The 10,795-nt window shown below is 37.6% G+C and overlaps 2 protein-coding genes across 2 annotated transcripts; both read left to right on the top strand.

The window, feature by feature from the left end:
• Nucleotides 1-106: 106 nt before the first annotated feature.
• Nucleotides 107-3,351, top strand: LOC147518869 (ras-related protein RABE1c). The gene is made up of 8 exons (XM_086590577.1): nt 107-517; nt 793-865; nt 952-1,052; nt 1,372-1,437; nt 1,773-1,870; nt 2,093-2,155; nt 2,293-2,385; nt 3,017-3,351. The coding sequence occupies exons 1-8, from the start codon at nt 445-447 to the stop codon at nt 3,098-3,100; spliced, it is 651 nt and encodes a 216-aa protein (XP_086446703.1). The 5' UTR covers nt 107-444; the 3' UTR covers nt 3,101-3,351.
• Nucleotides 3,352-4,136: 785 nt separating this feature from the next.
• LOC147518868 (uncharacterized) lies at nt 4,137-10,269 on the top strand. Its single transcript, XM_086590575.1, has 9 exons — nt 4,137-4,362; nt 4,480-6,058; nt 6,295-6,521; nt 6,613-6,945; nt 7,511-7,757; nt 8,324-8,452; nt 8,535-8,750; nt 9,262-9,385; nt 9,748-10,269. Exons 2-9 carry the CDS (start codon nt 4,508-4,510, stop codon nt 9,981-9,983), a joined length of 3,063 nt encoding a protein of 1,020 aa, XP_086446701.1. The 5' UTR covers nt 4,137-4,362; nt 4,480-4,507; the 3' UTR covers nt 9,984-10,269.
• Nucleotides 10,270-10,795: the final 526 nt, after the last annotated feature.

Below are 10,795 nucleotides of genomic sequence, written 5' to 3'. Positions count from 1 at the left end.
CGTAAAGGAGAAAAAGACAAAAGAAAATAGTTGAAGAAACAAGCTCCTAATAATTGCAAATAACACTGTGATACTAAACTAGAATTCCAACTTCATTGCCCAAAACATCCTAAAAACAGACACAAGTAACACAAGTATATTTGTTGATAACTTGATATACAACATCGTCCCATCCTCTATATACTGATTCATTAGTAGGTCTAAATTTTTGAGATTACAACAAGTGTCGAAATATATAGAATGTTCCGAAAAGCGAAAGTACCGACATATATATATATATAACAAGCGGGACCGAAAGGCGTGTGAAGCGGCTTGGTTAGCTAATAAGAGACGCGATCAAAACTCTTATCTCTCTCTCTCTCTCTTATTTTCGTTCCTCTCTTTCTTTAAAAAAAAAAAAGAAAAAGAAAAACCGGAGTCCAATTCATTTAATCATAAACCAAAATGGCTGCACCACCTGCCAGAGCACGAGCTGATTATGATTACCTCATTAAACTCCTCTTGATCGGCGACAGCGGTACTTGTTTTTTTTTTTTTATAGATCTTTTTCAATCTGTTTCGATTAATGTTGTTGAAATTGTCTCGATTTATTATTTATTGGAGATCTGTTACCCTATAATCTTTTTGGACCAAAGTTGCACTTGAGATGTCATGGCATTTCATATTTTATGCTTCCTGTTAAAATGTGCCTACCTGGTCGGATTGTCCTTATAGTTTTTGTGTAAATGTTGACACTTAAAAAGGCTCATTGATCTTAGTTTCTTATAAGCAAATCTTAAAACTCATTTGCAGGTGTGGGGAAGAGTTGCCTTCTTTTGCGGTTTTCGGATGGCTCCTTCACTACCAGTTTCATTACTACCATTGGGTGAGTGTTTTCTAAAGTGGGTTTTGACTTTAGAGATTTTTTTCCTTTTTCCATATAATTTAAATATATTATGTATTATTTTGCAGCATTGATTTCAAGATAAGAACTATTGAACTTGATGGCAAGCGGATTAAACTGCAGATTTGGGATACCGCTGGTCAGGAGCGGTTCAGAACAATTACAACAGGTAGATGATGTCTGCCTTTTCGACTATATTGGGCTTTATATATTACGTAGGGGTGGATTGGATCAGTTGAAGCTGGCTTCCCTTTATACCGTTTCATCTATCACGCATGAAGTGTGGGATAGAGGTTGATTTTCTCCATTTCTTCCTGGCTGGGAATCTCCTTGGCCAAAAAATTATCAACATCATTCGCATTCAATGATTTTAACCATCACTTATTCCAAAGAAGTTTTCTGCTTATTATGTTTATTCTTTGTCCATGTGTATACAATTATCTTCAGTAACTGGTTAGATCTTCTAATTTGATGTTTCTCTTTCACAGCTTATTATCGCGGAGCAATGGGTATTTTGCTGGTTTATGATGTTACTGATGAATCATCTTTCAACAGTATGTTCTCCAATTCTTACTATTATTTGATACATGGATAGCCTGTTCTACGGTAGAAAGTAAAGAGGTCATTTAACTCGCTTCCCTTTTAAGAGGATAATCAATCTATGCACCCCCACTGGTTGGATCTCTCTCGGCAAAAGTAGTTTGTTGTTGTGCACAGAAGGAATTGTTTTGTTTAGAGGTTCCTTTCTTTGCTGGGTAGCTTTGTCCTCGGGTGTATCTCTTATACGTTTTGAATTTTGTCCTTTATTTTTTTTATTTAACTCTCTTTGGAATTCTCGTAGGCCAAATATATAAAAAGTGCAATAAAGTAAAATAACTTGCATTCGCAGACATCAGAAACTGGATTCGTAATATCGAACAACATGCTTCAGACAATGTCAACAAGATACTGGTGGGGAACAAGGCTGACATGGATGAAAGCAAAAGGGTAAGGCTCTGTGTTGATTATCTGCTTTCTGGAGTTCCTCTGTTACTTTTTTTACTTTGTAACATTGAAAGGAGCTAGTAGCACAGATAACCCCTTGTTGTTTTCATTCTTCTTTCAAGTTTTCTTTCTACATATTTTGGGATTAATGTTTTCTTGTCTCTCCAATAAGAAATCTCAAGTTTGTTTAATTTTTTTTTTTCTTTTGTTCCAATTTTGTTACAGGCTGTGCCTACTTCCAAGGGACAAGCATTGGCTGATGAGTATGGCATCAAATTCTTTGAGACTGTAAGTTGAGAGCTCTATGTGGTACTAAATTTTCTTATTTGGAGGGTCAACGGTTTTGTTTTGTTTTATGAAATGGATGCATCTATTTGTTGTTATCTTTTATTCATGTGGTTCTCTTCTCTTGTGATATACTGCAGAGTGCAAAGACAAATTTAAATGTAGAGGAAGTTTTCTTCTCAATTGCGAGGGACATAAAGCAGAGGCTTGCAGAAACTGACTCCAGGGCTGAGGTATAAAATATTTCTTTTGTTTTAAGTCAAGGTGGCTTGCTCAAATATAGACAAAGAATTGAAAAAAAAACCAAAAAAGCCAAAGCATTATCAAATTCTAACTGGATCTTGATCTTAACTGGCTTGCACTCTGGATCTCATAATAACTTAGGTTAAACATAAATAAATTACTGCTCATAATTGGAGCTTTTGCAGATCCCTTGAAGTGTCTCCTGTTACATACTAACTAAATACCCCAAATAGAGTTGGTTCCAGAGCTTCTTCTTACTTGCAGAAATGTAGTATATGAAAAATAAAATGTAGATCGAACTATGCCACCAGGGGTTTGTTTGATTCACATGGGGGAATATTCCCCACGGAGCCTCATTTTTCAAGTTTCATGAAATAACACATGATTGCCCCATCTTTCTTAGTGAAATTACATACATACTTTACGCCTTGTCAAAAATAACAATAAAAAATATATTATTGGATTACTAAACTTCATTTTACGGGATTCAACAACTTCTGATGGTATTGTTACTAGTGCTGTTATAATTGATATTTTCCACTGATGTTTATCGTTCTTATTACGGTTATTTCTTCTGTCTTTTGGCAAGTGCTAAGTTTGTTTACTGTTGGATGTTTGCAGCCTCAGACTATTAAAATTAGTCAACCTGATCAGGCTTCTGGGAGTGGGCAAGCCCCACAGAAATCAGCTTGCTGTGGAACTTAAGACAAACATATGGTGTTTAAGAAGGAAGTGAAAGGCAGAGAGACATAGATAAGGGCTGTGGGGATGGTGAACTCGAGTTGGGAAAACCAAGTGACCTGTTTATGAAGACAGATAGCATGGATGGTGGTTTTATGTTCTTTTACTTATTCTTTTCAAGTACATGTTTCAGTGTGAAAGTTAGTTTCTTACTCATTCAAGGAATCTTCTGTTTTTGGTTTGGGAATTCAGAAAGTTAATATTGTTGCGTACAATGGGAGGCTTATTAGGATTTTCCTCTATACTCACTAAAAAGTTCTTGCAGTTTGAGAAATATTAATTATCTAAATTCCTTCTATAGTGGAATTCTGGGAAGCACTATTACTGTGTATTTTCTTGGGACTGAAAGTTGACTAGTCAAAGCCAAGGCCCAGTCCTGTTATAAGAATCGGATAGATATATCCATTTTTTGGGGATATAATATATCGGATATATTCTTCGGATTTATATTTTAAAATGGTCGTCCTCGATTATTCTACGATTATATAAATAAAGTTTCATATCGGAAATTCCGATATATATCGGAAAAAAAAAGAGTTTTATATTCGGTGGATATATGTCGGAAAATTTTGAACGATATACGGATATATCGGCGATATTTTGGTCCATGGTCAAAAGTTTTAAGAATGTTTCTTTCGTTCTACCAATCTAGAGTAGTGCAAATTTTGAACGACACCAAAGTTTTCATTTTCTTTCGTTAGGGATTTGGGTGGGAAGACCGTACTAGAGATTTTGTCTACCAATCGTCATTTCCTTGGAAAAGTTTATTGGCTACCCTCCCAAAAAGCATGGCAGATAACAAGGAATATATGGCGACTGATGGTTGTGGTTAACTCGGAACCTTAAGATGTAGAAAACAGTTTCACCTTTTTAAAAAGGCTACTCGGTTTCTTTTTCCAGATTGGAAATCAAATAAATTGAGAAACATTAATTAATTTAGTAAAAGGAAAAGCAAATTTAGCGAAAATCATTATTTCCCAAATCAATTGACTTAGTTATAGGAAATCAATAAATATTTAATTTTTTTCCTTGAATGTTTAAAAAAAAGAGGAAAAAGAGGGGAGACCAAAAGAAAGTAAAAAGATGCGGGGCACTGGACCATTGATTTCTTAATTTTAGTCAAAACCGAACGCTTTTCTTGTTCTATTTATTAAACACAAAGAAGATGATAGGGTTCTCTCTCATCTCTCAACCGCCTCCTTCGTTCTATTATTCATCATCATAAGGTGAATTATATTTTTTATTTGGCAGATCACATCATTTTTAAGTTTGGAATATTTTATTTTGTCTTTGTTTGATTGATTCTTATTCATAATAATTAGAATGTTAATATTGAAAACCAGGTGTATTGAGGAATAAGTTGATTGAGAAATGACGTGGTTTAGAGCTGCTTCTAGTATAGCAAAGTTAGCCACTAGGAGAAATTTGACACATCTGGGATCGTATGGGACACGGGTTAGTAGTAGTAATCGATACTTTCACTCAACGATAATCAATTCCAAGGCGCAAGCTGCAACTGCACCGATTCCTCGTGCGGTTCCCCTATCCAGGCTCACTGATAGTTTCCTTGATGGGTCTAGCAGTGTTTACTTAGAGGAGCTGCAGAGAGCTTGGGAAGATGATCCAAGCAGTGTGGACGAGTCTTGGGACAATTTCTTCAGGAATTTTGTCGGCCAGGCTGCCACGTCTCCTGGCATCTCGGGCCAAACTATCCAAGAGAGTATGCGATTGTTGTTACTTGTGAGAGCTTATCAAGTTAATGGGCACATGAAGGCCAAGTTGGATCCCTTGGGTCTTGAGGAACGTGTTATTCCCGAAGATCTGGACCCTGCACTTTATGGTTTCTCTGAAGCTGATCTTGATAGAGAGTTCTTTCTTGGGGTGTGGAAAATGGCTGGGTTCCTGTCTGAGAACCGTCCTATCCAAACACTTAGATCCATCCTGACTCGACTTGAGCAGGCATACTGTGGGAGCATTGGGTATGAGTACATGCACATTGCAGACCGTGACAAGTGTAATTGGTTGAGGGACAAGATTGAGACACCAACCCCAAGACAATACAACACACAACGCCGTGAGGTTATGCTTGATAGACTTATATGGAGCACACAGTTTGAGAACTTTTTAGCTACTAAGTGGACAGCTGCAAAGCGGTTTGGTCTGGAAGGTGGTGAAACTCTAATTCCAGGTATGAAAGAGATGTTTGACAGGGCAGCAGATCTTGGGGTTGAGAGCATTGTTATTGGGATGTCACATAGAGGTAGATTGAATGTTCTTGGTAATGTTGTACGGAAGCCACTTCGTCAGATTTTCAGTGAGTTCAGTGGTGGTACAAAGCCTATTGGTGATGAAGCTGGGCTCTACACAGGAACTGGTGATGTCAAATACCACTTGGGAACATCTTACGATCGGCCCACGAGGGGTGGGAAGAGAATCCATCTGTCTCTGGTTGCAAATCCAAGTCATTTGGAAGCCGTGGATCCTTTGGTACTTGGGAAAACTCGAGCAAAACAATATTATTCTAATGATGAGGATAGGACAAAGAATTTAGGTATATTAATTCATGGGGATGGAAGCTTTGCTGGACAGGGAGTAGTCTACGAGACTCTGCATCTAAGTGCCCTTCCCAACTACACAACTGGTGGGACTATCCACATTGTCGTCAACAACCAAGTAGCCTTTACGACTGATCCAAGAGCTGGGAGATCTTCTCAGTATTGCACTGATGTTGCTAAAGCGTTGGATGCTCCAATATTTCATGTAAATGGTGATGACTTAGAAGCAGTTGTTCATGTTTGTGAGCTTGCTGCGGAGTGGCGCCAGACTTTCCACTCCGATGTGGTAGTTGATGTAGTTTGTTATCGTCGGTTTGGGCACAATGAAATTGACGAACCATCCTTCACACAGCCTAAAATGTACAAGGTGAGTTCTTTTACCGTTTGTCATATTTTGTCACTTTTTAGTTACGATGAGCATACACATTCGGCCATTATTTGTCGCACTCTTTCACCTATGGCACTTTATATTTAGTAAACTGGTCTCTCCTAGAACCCGTGTATTTCCCGGATTATGACTTTATTCTCATTAGAAGTATTGTGAACTGTTAGCAAGCCTATTTCATGTGATGCCCTTGTTACTTATGGCCTACGTGGTAACAGGTCATTCGAAATCATCCATCAACACTCGAGATATACCAACAAAAACTTTTGGAGACCGGGCAGATTGCGCAAGAAGACATTGATAAGCTACACAAGAAAGTTAACACCATTCTGAATGAAGAGTTTGTGAACAGCAAAGACCATGCTCTTAAAAAACGGGACTGGCTTTCAGCTTATTGGTCTGGGTTTAAATCCCCTGAACAGATTTCACGTGTTAGAAACACTGGGTAGGTGGACCTTGTATTCTTGTTTCACCCCCTTGTACATGCTTCTCAAACTTCTAAAACCACTAATCTAAAACATTGTGCTGTTCTGCAGTGTAAAGCCAGAAATATTGAAGACTGTTGGCAAAGCAATCACGACCCTGCCAGATACTTTCAAGGCTCACAGAGCAGTAAAGAAGATTTTTGATCTGCGTGCTCAGATGATCGAAACAGGGGAGGGCATTGATTGGGCAGTTGGAGAAGCACTTGCTTTTGCTACTTTACTGGTGGAAGGTAATCACGTTAGATTGAGTGGTCAGGATGTCGAAAGAGGTACTTTTAGTCATCGCCATTCTGTACTTCATGATCAAGAAACGGGGGAGAAGTATTGTCCTCTGGACCACATTGTCATGAATCAAAATGAGGAATTGTTTACTGTCAGCAACAGGTAATATGGCATACAATGAGATTGTCTCTTTTACCTTTTGTTGCATATGGTGTTCTTCACTAGTATTTTCCGTTAATTGTTTCTTGAATAAAAAGAGAAAAACAAAAAGAGCAAAAGTAAACAATGAAGTAACAGCTAAACCCACCTACAATATTAGAGCTAAAGAAGCACACAGCGTCCTACACACCCTTGCAGCTGATATCTTCTTCTTAAAATTGGTCCATCTCAGCATAAACTAAAATTTTGAAAAGTAGTGATATGAAAATTTGAGTTTATTCCTTGAATTTATGGTATGATCCACCCTTGAGAAGAATATTTGTGATTGGATGCTTAGAACCTGTTGGTTAGGAGTTCCTGAATCCTGAGTGTAGAACTTTCTCTACATTGTTGGTTCTGGCTATTTTCAGTTATGATATTTAGTATACTAATATACCAATATAATATATATGGCAATAGATATGGACTCAAAATTGTTGATTCTGGATATTTTGTTCTGGTTATCTTCAGTTTCTGATTAATCTGGATTCTAACTAACTTCAGTATTTGTCTCTTTTCTCCTCTGAAGTTCTCTTTCGGAGTTTGGTGTTCTTGGATTTGAATTGGGCTACTCAATGGAAAATCCAAATTCATTAGTAATCTGGGAAGCCCAATTTGGTGATTTTTCCAATGGGGCACAAGTGATATTTGATCAGTTCTTGAGCAGTGGGGAATCAAAGTGGTTGCGTCAAACTGGGCTTGTTGTGTTACTTCCTCATGGTTATGATGGTCAAGGCCCTGAACATTCAAGTGCAAGATTAGAGCGTTTCCTTCAGGTATTTTATTTGTGTCTTCTGCTATGTGTTTATTTACCTGCTTTTTCTCTATGTCTGGTCTCTTTACCTTAATATTGCATACTGGTGAAACGTTAATTTGGAACATTTATACGTTAATTTGTTATAATTTGCTATGTTAATGGAATCACCACAAACTCATACAGATTTATATTAAATTATAACATAGTATTAGTTGAACAGTTTGTGCTTCCATTTAACCTTAATCTGGAGCTGGCTCTAGTCAAGTCCTATAATATTCTCTTGAACCTTTCAATCCGTTTCATTGGTCTTCTTCTTGGTTTTCTGGAATGGACCTGTTTTCATCATGCTTTCCTACTTATAACTATATCATTTTCTGCTTTTCTATTTGTCACGATATCATATTTTGGACTCTCCTTTATCATTCACAGTTGGAAATTACTTGATATTTACGCGTGCTTTAAGAGTTTTTTCGGACATGGAAAAACTGATCCTTGTTAACCAAAACGAAAAAGAAGGAAGAAGCTTATATTGTCTAGTTCCAAAATATTTATCTTTGTTTCCCTACTAATGCATGCTTATTGCAGATGAGTGATGATAATCCCTATGTTATACCTGTAATGGATCCAACACTTCGGAAGCAGATCCAGGAATGCAATTGGCAGGTTGTTAATGTCACAACCCCTGCTAATTATTTCCATGTTCTGCGACGCCAGGTTAGTACTGTTATAAAATTCAACTCTCCGACCAAAATTTCATTCAATTTCCTTCTTGACTTACTTTTCTTCGGTGTTTCAGATACACAGGGAATTTAGGAAGCCACTCATTGTAATGGCTCCAAAGAATCTGCTTCGTCACAAAGACTGCAAGTCCAATTTATCGGAGTTTGATGATGTCCAAGGCCACCCAGGTTTTGACAAACAAGGAACTCGTTTCAAGCGCCTGATAAAGGACCAGAACGATCATTCTGCTCGTGAAGAGGGTATCAGGCGTCTGGTTTTGTGCTCTGGAAAGGTAAACATTCTCCTTGAGGTAGAAATTTTATTAAGCGGACAGCAGAGCAGATACAACAAAAGTAGGATGAGGAATTGCTTTCAACTTTCTTTTAGTTTATCGAATGAGAAGCCCAAGTTACCTGTTTCTTTAACCTTGAAATACACCCCCTGTACATACTGCAAACCGAGCATACCATTGTTGTGTCCCATTTATAAGATTTCCCAGTAGGTAATTTGATCTGATTGAATAGTTCAATTGGTAGATCATTTACAAAACAGTAAAGTCGAGGCATCACAAATTGTCCAGTAAAAGAAATGAAATATATTGATGATATGATCTTTCCGATTTATCAAAATTTCACTTTTGGGGTGGGCTAAATGAGACCAAGGCGGGGATGGGTAGGCTCTACGAGTGGAACATGTTGATATGTCCTCTATCTTGTTTTTTAGTAAAATCTTTTCGAGGCGTAAAACTGTAAAAACTTCGGAATCAAAATTCCACTTTTGTCATCCAAACTTTTATCTTGCAGGTGTATTACGAGCTCGATGAAGAACGGAAGAAAGGTAGTGGAAAGGACGTTGCAATCTGCCGAGTAGAACAGTTGTGCCCCTTTCCATATGATCTAATTCAGCGGGAGTTGAATCGGTATCCAAGTATGTGACTTAGTAACGATATTCTTGTTTTATACAAATTTTATCTATCTATTTATTTAGCTTGATGACTAGTGGCAGTTGTTGTAGTGAGGAAAGATCAATTACCCCAGGCTCATCTCTGATGCCTTCAGTACTCCCAAAGCTCAGTTATTTATCTATGGATGAGTTTTGACAAATTTGAGTGGATTTGCCAAATTCTTGAACCATAGGTTTTAAAGTTTGAGCAAAAATATGCTAACGATCTTTCCCAACTTTCTAAGTACCATATGTTACGTCTTTTTGTCAGTCGACTGTGACTTCATTGCTAAACCATTGAGGATTCTCACATTTTTCGGTGTTTTTTCGTGCTTCAATTATTTCAGATGCAGAAATTGTATGGTGCCAGGAAGAGCCGATGAACATGGGTGCCTATAGCTACATTGCACCCCGACTTTGTACTGCAATGAGGACCCTTGGCAGAGGAAAAATGGAAGACATCAATTATGTAGGGCGCGCCCCATCAGCTGCCACTGCTACTGGTTTCTATCAAGTTCACGGAAAAGAACAGTCTGAGCTTGTGCAGAAAGCATTGCAGCCTGAGCCTATTAATTATCCATGATAAAGAGCATCTTAGGCGTCTTGCTGAAAGCCAACCATGAAAGATAAAAATGCATTAGGTGAGGGATAACCGCATCGTTCATGATTTGCTATTGGAATTATTGACTTCCAGTTATACATTTATCCTGAGTTATGTGAGACTGTCTTCTGTAGCGATCTATATGTGTCCTTTTTGCGATGTTTATGCATTGCTATTCTTATTCTCTGTGAAAGTATATATCCGCAGTTGCAACTGCATTTTGAATCTTCCCATAAATTAAGAAATAATGAACAAGATTTTTGAGAGCTGTGGCAAGTTGCAACTATGTGGGTAACTACAGATGATTGTATTCCTTGCTTCCCATTTGAAGACATACTCTTTGGAAAGATGACCTGAAATTAGAACTTGATATAAAATAACCAAATAACTTTCCACTATGTTGTTTGGGTTATTTTTAAGGTATTTTCTCCCTCATAAGGTGATGATATCTGGAAGAAGTTATACTAATACTAAAATAAAATCGGCAAGGTTTAATCAGGAGAGGGTCTGTATTTATTTTTTGTGTTTTATCAGTTGACTCCATGTCGCATGTACTGATGTACTCGTCTTTCCAGAATCAAGTTTGGGGTACATCAGCATACTTGTGAAGTCTCTCCAACTCTCTAGGTTTTTTTTAATATTCAAGGCACAGGTACTATTTGTCATCCTTGGTTTTTAGATATAATATAGCACGGAGAAGATGAGAAAAAAGTATAAGATCTCTGAGGACTGGATTTGTGAGGAGTATAAGAGAAGGAACGGGGATGTTTAGGTTTGCTCATCATTCATCAAGA

Source organism: Coptis chinensis, chromosome 2 (assembly GCF_015680905.1).
Source record: "Coptis chinensis isolate HL-2020 chromosome 2, ASM1568090v1, whole genome shotgun sequence".
Taxonomy (NCBI): Eukaryota; Viridiplantae; Streptophyta; class Magnoliopsida; order Ranunculales; family Ranunculaceae; genus Coptis; species Coptis chinensis.
This window is presented reverse-complemented; position numbering and strand designations above follow the sequence as displayed.

Coding starts and splice junctions, on each gene's coding strand:
- LOC147518869 (XM_086590577.1), top strand. CDS start 445: ATGGCTGCACCACCTGCCAGAGCACGAGCTGATTATGATTACCTCATT. Junction 1,053..1,371: donor GTTCAGAACAATTACAACAG/GTAGATGATGTC, acceptor TCTCTTTCACAG/CTTATTATCGCGGAGCAATG. Junction 1,871..2,092: donor ACATGGATGAAAGCAAAAGG/GTAAGGCTCTGT, acceptor ATTTTGTTACAG/GCTGTGCCTACTTCCAAGGG.
- LOC147518868 (XM_086590575.1), top strand. CDS start 4,508: ATGACGTGGTTTAGAGCTGCTTCTAGTATAGCAAAGTTAGCCACTAGG. Junction 6,522..6,612: donor TCACGTGTTAGAAACACTGG/GTAGGTGGACCT, acceptor GCTGTTCTGCAG/TGTAAAGCCAGAAATATTGA. Junction 8,453..8,534: donor TCCATGTTCTGCGACGCCAG/GTTAGTACTGTT, acceptor TCGGTGTTTCAG/ATACACAGGGAATTTAGGAA.